The sequence below is a fragment of the Strix uralensis genome, chromosome 14 (genome assembly GCF_047716275.1).
Source record: "Strix uralensis isolate ZFMK-TIS-50842 chromosome 14, bStrUra1, whole genome shotgun sequence".
NCBI lineage: Eukaryota > Metazoa > Chordata > Aves > Strigiformes > Strigidae > Strix > Strix uralensis.
Window position 1 is genome coordinate 3,694,096 of NC_133985.1, and position 7,504 is coordinate 3,701,599.

General features: G+C 66.9%; 1 protein-coding gene across 4 annotated transcripts; it reads right to left on the bottom strand.

The window, feature by feature from the left end:
• Nucleotides 1-156: 156 nt before the first annotated feature.
• FCHSD1 (FCH and double SH3 domains 1) lies at nucleotides 157-5,987 on the bottom strand. 4 transcript variants are annotated; one of them, XM_074883815.1, is made up of 19 exons: nucleotides 5,889-5,987; nucleotides 5,469-5,566; nucleotides 5,167-5,212; nucleotides 4,232-4,305; nucleotides 3,830-3,974; nucleotides 3,619-3,755; nucleotides 3,480-3,543; nucleotides 3,244-3,372; nucleotides 2,925-3,047; nucleotides 2,748-2,843; nucleotides 2,562-2,669; nucleotides 2,352-2,456; nucleotides 1,905-2,135; nucleotides 1,740-1,823; nucleotides 1,470-1,626; nucleotides 1,142-1,347; nucleotides 936-1,032; nucleotides 789-856; nucleotides 157-631 (listed from the first exon to the last, which is right to left on the bottom strand). In XM_074883815.1, the coding sequence occupies exons 1-19, from the start codon at nucleotides 5,910-5,912 to the stop codon at nucleotides 566-568; spliced, it is 2,058 nt and encodes a 685-aa protein (XP_074739916.1). In that variant the 5' UTR covers nucleotides 5,913-5,987; the 3' UTR covers nucleotides 157-565. The 4 variants fall into 4 exon arrangements, with proteins under 4 accessions (XP_074739916.1, XP_074739915.1, XP_074739918.1 ...); XM_074883814.1 differs by having other exon boundaries at nucleotides 2,562-2,843; XM_074883817.1 differs by lacking the exon at nucleotides 5,469-5,566 and having other exon boundaries at nucleotides 2,562-2,843; nucleotides 5,889-5,955.
• Between the last annotated feature and the right edge of the window lie 1,517 nt (nucleotides 5,988-7,504).

The following is a 7,504-nucleotide window of genomic DNA, read 5'->3' on the forward strand; positions in this document are numbered from 1 at the left end:
AGACCCGTCCTGGCACAGGACGGGCCAGAGCCCGGCCCTGGGGGCAGGATCACACCCCGGCCAGGCCAGCGGCCAGCCCTGGTGCCCATGGCAAGCTTTGGTGTGTAACTGCACTGTACATAGACAAGCTAAAACCATTAAAGCTGCTGAACCCCATGGCAGTCAACTGGCTTTATTGGGGCACAGCCGCCCCCCGCCTGCCCACTCGTGCCTGGGGGGAGATGCCTGAGGGGCAGGTAGGGCCCCGGGGCTGAGCCCCCCCAGGGAACCAGGGCTGCACTGGGGTTGCATGGGTGATGCCAGGCAGAAGGTGCAGAGGCAAGAGCTGGGTGACATGGGGCCCAGCCGTGGCACTGAGCACCCCAATAAAGGGGCTGCCAGGATGCCCCACGCTGTGTAGGGGTGGAGAACCACTTTGCAAGCAGCACTGGGCAGGATGTGGCCCCTGGAGAGACCAGCTCTGGGCACAGGGCAGCGTCAGCCTCTGCTGCTGGGACAGCAGCCCATGGCAGCTTGCTTGGGCGAAGCTTTCTGGGGAGCGGGGAGGGATGGGGGACCCGCAGCATCAGCTGAAGTGCAGCTCAGGGTCAGGCTCAGGGGCTCTGCCAGGCGGTGGGGGGGGTGCGCGGAGCTGTGGAGAGAGGAGAGGAGAGGAGGAGCGGTGCCAACACACCAAGGCTGCTCACCCTGCTTCAGACTCTGCCAAAGCACACGGGTGGCACCATCCCCTATTATGGGAAGGCTGGGAGCAGGTTTGGGGGGCACAGCATTGCTGTGATGGGGCTTACCGGCCGGAGGCGGGTGGCTGCCAGGTCCGGAGAGCTCTGCCCACTGCCTGTGCCATCCTGCCTGCAACCTGGAAGGGCTTGGCAGCTCAGCCCACCTCGCCACATGCCCCCCCCCCAGCCCCTTTTGCAGCCGCCCCTGGCACTCACCTCCCAGCGGCATTTCAGGAGAGGGGCTGGGGGCCAGGCTGGTCCCGGGCACAAGGCCAGGAGGGGAGAAGGGTGGTGGGGACGGCGATGGCAGCTCCTGAGAAGACAGAGCCAAGATGGGTGGGGGCATCCAGTCACCAGCAGTCCTGGCAGAAGATGGGGGGCTGCCTCACACCAGGGGACATGGTGACCCTCCCTGTACTGACCTGCCCAGCTGCCCCCTGGCCCCCGGTGAGCTCCTCCACCACCAAGGAGGGGAAGACGCCGATGCGGCCATCGAAGTCGCCCATCCAGAAGCCATCATCCACCTCGCCAGGGGCACGGGGCAGCACCCGGATGATGGCCCCCTCAGGGAAGCTCAGCTCCTCGGGGCTCTGCCCCTCGTAGTCGTACAGGGCTCGCACCAGCCAGGCTGCGAGGAGGATGGGATGGGGGCTCAGCACCCGCCAGTGCCGCTGCTGCAGGGGGTCCCCTGAACACCAGCCCCGCCCATCTGTCCCCCTTTCCCAGGGCAGGTGACACCCCAGCACCCACCTCCGGGCTCCAGCACCAGCTCTGCAGCCATGATGCTGGAGAGCTGGCGATGCAGGGCAGAGGGTCCCGGGGGACCAGCCTCGTCCCCCAGCTCGCCACCCAGGGACAGCAGGTACTTTTCGGGGACATAGCCAACCTGGCCCTCCTTGTTTCGAGCCTGAAGGGGCAGAAAACACTTGATCATCGCAGCCCCCAGGGCAGGGATAGTCCCGGGGACCTCTGAAATGTGTCCCCCTGAGTATGGGCCGGTGGGGCTCAGGCTGCTCCCACCTTCACCCACTCCTCTGCATCACCATCCTCGATGACCTCCAGCTCCTCGCCCTGAGTGATGGACAGCTCATCGGCCTGGCAGCCCTGCAGGGGACAAAGTGGCAGAGGGGTAGAGGGTGCTGGTCCCGGGCAGGCAGGGTGAGGGAGAGGCAGCTATGGCTGTACCTGGTACCCGAAGATCACCCGGCAGGTGTAGGGGTAGGTGCGGGCAGCAGGGCTGGGCTCATTGTCCTCATCCAGCTCGTCACTGTCCTCGTAGTCGTCAAACTCGGACAGATCCAGCCCTGTGGGTGCCTCCTCGCCTGCTCCCACCATGGCCCCCGCCAGCCAAGTGTCCACGTCCAGCCCTGCTGCCCGCAGCAGTGCCAGCCGTGCTTCTGCCTTCACCCGGCTGACCTGGGGCCACACACATTGTCAAGGTCTAAGGGGACAGCTATGGGGTGGGGGGACAGCCCAGCAAGCCCCATCACTCCCCGTCCCCAGCATGGCTGCTGTGGTGGCAGAGCATCCTCAGTGCCGCATCCCCAGCCACACACCTCCCCATCCCTGCATCCCCCACCCCAGGGTAACAAACCTTGAAGCTGCCCCAAGCTTCCTGCCTGGGGGACCCACCTCTGCTTTCCGGATGTTTTCCCTCGCTTCTTCCATCCGTCGCTCCACCGTGGCTGCCTCCACCTCTGGGACCTGCTGCCGCCTGGACTCCAGCCGCTGCAGCACCTGGGTGGGCACCCACAGGTCAGCAGGGTGCTGGGAGCTGGGAGGGGCAGGGAAAGCCCATTCCTGAGAGCCCCCCTGCGCTCTGCGGGGAAGGACAGCACCTACCTCCTCGCTGTGCGCCTTGTTTTTGCAGTCCCGAGCCACCCGCGTGGCCCAGCGCCGTGCCTCCTTCTCCAGGCTGGCCCCATCGTCCCCTGGTGGCAGCAGGCACACCTGGGGGAGGACAGGGTGGCTGAGAAAAGCCTGGCTGTGCAGACCCCTCCCCGCCATAATGTCCCCCCTGCCACCCACCTCCTTCACCCCAGCAAGCTGGAAGCGCTGTTCGGAGGCCAGGGCGAAGGCGGGGTGGTCGTGCAGGAAGAGGAGGAGGTCCTGCTCCCGGCACACCTGCAGCAGGGGAGCGGCGTGGGGCTGGGGTCTCACCCGTCCCTTCCAGCCCCAGCCAGCTCCCAGGACGGGTGCCGTTACCCGCGTGGACGCCTCCGCGATGCCCTGGAACCAGTCCCGCGTGGCCCGGCAGGTCTCCACCTCCGTCCGGCTGGCCGCTGACAAGTGCTCCCTCAGCCGCTCGTAGAGGTCACCATCCAGCGCCTGGGGGAACACGAGTGGGAAACCCCGCCTGGCACTGCCCACACTCCCCTGGGGAGCATCCCTGACCCCCCAGGGCAGCCAGCTCTGACCCCACACCAGCGGGACCCTCCCTGCTGCACCCCCTTGCAGTGGCACCGGGGAGATGCTTCTCACAGGACCCTGGGGAGGGGACGTGGGGGGTCCGGGCAGCTCCTACCTGCATGGCAGCGGGCAGCTCCACCCGCCGGTAATGCTCCAGGTGGGCGGTGGCAGACACCAGGGCGAAGCCATACTCGTTCTGTACCCCCACGAGCTGCCTCGAGTGCTCAGCCACCCGTGCCAAGAACTGTGGGGATGGGGAGAGCGGGGCTTGGCGATGGGGTGGGGGTCACCACCCCATGTGCCCCCACACCCCTCTGTTTGGGTACCCTGCCGGCCCCTGGCACTGCTGACCTTGGCGCTGAGTTTTTGCAGGCTGGCCTTGGTGTGAAATATCCTCCGATCGCTCTTCTGGAGCCTGGGAGGATGGATTGGGGGGGATGTGACCACCCCGTGGCCACAGCAGCCCCCCACCATGGTCCCCTCTGCTCACCGAGCCTCCACGTCAGCCGCCTTGTCCTTGGCCACCTCGCTGCTCCTCTGGAGGTGGGTGAACTGCTTCTTTGCCTTGTCCAGCTCCTTCACTGTCTCCAGCAGCTCCGCTTGTGCCTTCTGCAGCCGCTCGATGCCCTGTGGGGAGCGTCAGCCATGGGGGGGACAGGCACCCCATCGCCCGGGCAGGGGGCTCGTCCTCGCCCCAGTACCTTCTTGAGCATCCGCTCCTTGGAGAGGCGGGCGCTGCGGGCGGCCTCCGCGGCGAGGGCACGGTAGCTCTCCGAGGCGGTGACACGGACCTGCCCGGCGTGCGCGGTCCCCTCGATGACACCCTTCCAGACAGCGACCACGCTCCTGCAGGCAGGGGCGTTAAGACAGGGCAGGGTACTCTCCTGCCTCCCTGCCAGCTTTTGGGGATGCCCAGCAGGACAGCCAGCACCCCCAGCCCCTGCTGTCCCCTTAGAGTCAGGTACCACATCCTTGGGGACATCCCACCCGGGTCTGCAGTCAAATCCTGGTTGCCATTAGGCGTCTCCCAGTTGGAAGGGCCACAGATAGGCGCAGCTAGCCCCAGCCCCTTGTCCCCATCCCTGTCCCTGTCCCCAGCCCACCTCGAGTCGCCGGCCTCGCTGCGGCCCCGCTGCCAGTCTCGCTTCATGAACTGGCTCGCCAGCCTCTGCAGCGCCTGCAGACAGACCTGTCATCACCGGCACACCCCAACCCTACCCCAGCACCCCACTGTCCTGCTCTGGGGCTGAAACTGGGCTCCCCCACACTGACTGCCCACCTCATGTGTGTCCTCAGAGCAGGGGACACACACATCCCACTGTGGCTTGGTGTCAGCAGGGACCCCATCATGCTCCCCATGGGAAAACCTTTTTGGGGAGCAGCCACCACCATGAGAGGACACCCCTCGCTGCAGCTTTTGGGACAGAGGGCTGGCAAGGGGATGCCAGCAAGGGACACTGGCTGCAGAGGCAGAGTAGAGGAGCCCCCAGCAAAGCCAAGCACAGCAAGACCCCAACCCTGGGGGGATGGTCCCCCCGCAGCCTGGAGAGGGGGGGAAAGGGGGAAGTGAGGTAGCATGGCACCTGGCTGCGGGGAGGGCATCTCTGCTGCAGGGTGTCCCCAAGGGATGCTGCGGGGACGTCTCACAGAGCAAACCCAGGTTCTGCCATTTAAGAGCAGAGCCCTGCGATGACCCAGCAGACAGCAGAGCCGAGTGGTTTCCTCCCCCCGCGAGGTTTTCCCTCCAGGCTCCCAAAACACCTGAGGTTTGGGCCACGCTGTGCTCAGCAAAGCACCCCAGCGGGTGCCTTAACATGGTCTGTCTCCCCCCGGCAGGGAAAATGCTGAGCCCAGCTGCCACTGCCCTCCGTGACCACCACGGAGCAGCCAAGCCCTGCTTTGCTCAGATCATTTCTGACATTGCCCACGGCCTGCGTGGGGCCGTGCCCTGCTCCAGAACACCCCGTGCAGGCAGGACAGGGCTCGGTGCTTGTGCCTCCCCGGGCCACCACTCCTGAAACCGGTGGCAGCTCCATACCTGCCCGTACTCCCTGTCGATGGCGGCTCTCTGCTTGCTGTAGGACCTGTGGGGAGAGGGCATGCAGGGCAGGCGAGGACCCACGCGGGGGGGCAGTGACCGGCCACCCCTGCCATCACCCCCCTGCCACCACCCCACACTGGGATGTCCCCATCGGGCCACCCCGGTGGATGATGGAGCCCACGACCTCGACGTGGCAGGCTCAAGGTGAGCCGTGCCTGGCAAGCTGGCTCCTTGCCCCACGCGTGGGATGAGCTGGCCGGTCTCAGCTCGGGGACACACAGACACGAGTGGGGCCCTACCTGATGTCCTCTAGCAGCTCGGCGTCCCGCTGCTGCTTGCCCTGCAGGCCCGAGAGCTGCTCGAGGAGGTGGACCCGCACCTCCTGGGTGAGCTTCACCTGCAGGACGGCACCGCTCAGCGCCGGGGACCGCTGCGGCCCCGGCCGGGCTGGGATGCGGGGGGCGTGCGCTGCCCCCGGTACCGGACCCCACCGCCCCCCCCCCCCCCCCCCCCCTCCCCGGGTGCCACTGCAGGAGCCGGTGGCCACAGCCCAGCCGCGGTCCCGCTCCCCCAGCCCCGGTGAGGGTCCGCCAGAGGCGACTCCCGATCTCCGCTGCAGGACCCGGCCCCGGTCCGCCGGCACCGATGGAGAACCCGGTCCCACTTCCCCGGTCCCGATCGCTCGTCCCGCTGCCGGGACCCCCCCGTCCCACGCTCACCTTGCGCGGCGGCGGCGGCTGCATCGCTGCGCTCCCCACTGCGCTCCCCCCGGTCCCGGTCCCGATCGCGATCACCGGTCGCCTCCCCGCGTGTGCGGAGCCCGGAACTGCCGGGACCGGCCCCGCCCCACCCTCCGCGTGTCCCCGCCCCCTCCCGGTGACCCGCCCCCCCGCTCCGCCCCTTCTCCCGGTCCCGGCTCCTCACGGGGGGAGCCCCGCCCATCCGCACGGCAACGCCACGGCAACGCGGGGAGCGCAGCGCCGCCTGGTGGCCGCTGCTGCACCTCCCGCCGGAGCGCTGGGACGGGCGGACGGGGACAGGAGGGACGGGGGGTCAGGGACATGGGGAGATAGAAAGATGGGGACATGGGGAGACAGGAGGACAGGGCCTTGGGGAGGTGGGGACATGGGGGGATGGGGACATGGGGAGATGGGGGGACACAAGGAGACAGGAAGACAGGGGCATGGGTTGATGGGGACATGGGGGGATGGGGACATGGGGAGACAGGAGGACAGGGACATGGGGAGATGGGGACATGGGGGGATGGGGACACATGGGGATATGGGGAGACAGGAGGATGGGGCCATGGGGAGATGGGGACATGGGGAGATGGGGGGACACAAGGAGACAGGAAGACAGGGGCATAGATTGATGGGGACATGGGGGGATGGGGACATGGGGAGACAGGAGGACAGGGACATGAGGAGATGGGGACATGGGGAGACAGGAGGACAGGGACATGAGGAGATGGGGACATGGGGGGATGGGGACACATGGGGACATGGGGAGACAGGAGGACGGGGCCACAGGGAGATGGGGACATGGGGAGATGGGGGGACACAAGGAGACAGGAAGACAGGGGCATGGGTTGATGGGGACATGGGGGGATGGGGACATGGGGAGACAGGGGGACAGGGCCATGGGGAGGTGGGGACAAGGGGAGATGGAGACATGGGGAGACAGGAGGACAGGGACATGGGGAGATGGGGACATGGGGAGATGGGGACATGGGGAGACAGAGTCACAGGGAGATGGGGTGATGGCGAGCACTGGCACCCATATCCTTGGGCAGGACATGGGGACATGGGAAGTGCTGGGGCACAGGGACACTGGGAATGCTGGGGACCAAGTCCTCGTGCGTGAGGACACACAGGGCACCAGTCCCAGGATGTGGTGACACATGGAGTGCCGGAGAACTGGTCCTGGGGTGTGGGGGCACGTGGGGCAGTGGAGCCTCAACCCCCAGGCACAGGGACACGTGGGGTCCCACATCACGTGGAGGATGCAGACCCCCTGGGTTGGCAGGACCCTGCCATGGGGGCACAGGCGCAGTGCTGAGCAGTGGCATTTCGTGGGGGGACCTGGAACCATGAGGGCTCCCCAGCCAGACCTTGCCCCATCTGTGACGTGGTCCCTCTGTCCCACTCCCATTCCCCTCCCATCCCCTTCCCATCCCCCCCTTCAGCTCTCACTTTTCTTTCTGTCCTGCTTTTTCTCTGTCTGTGGTTCCTGCAGAGCTCATGGTTCTCCCCGCTGTCCCTTTTGTCCCCTTCTTGCTCTTTCCCTGACATTTTTGGGTGTCCTCGTTTCCCTGATGCCTGTCGATGCTCAAGGC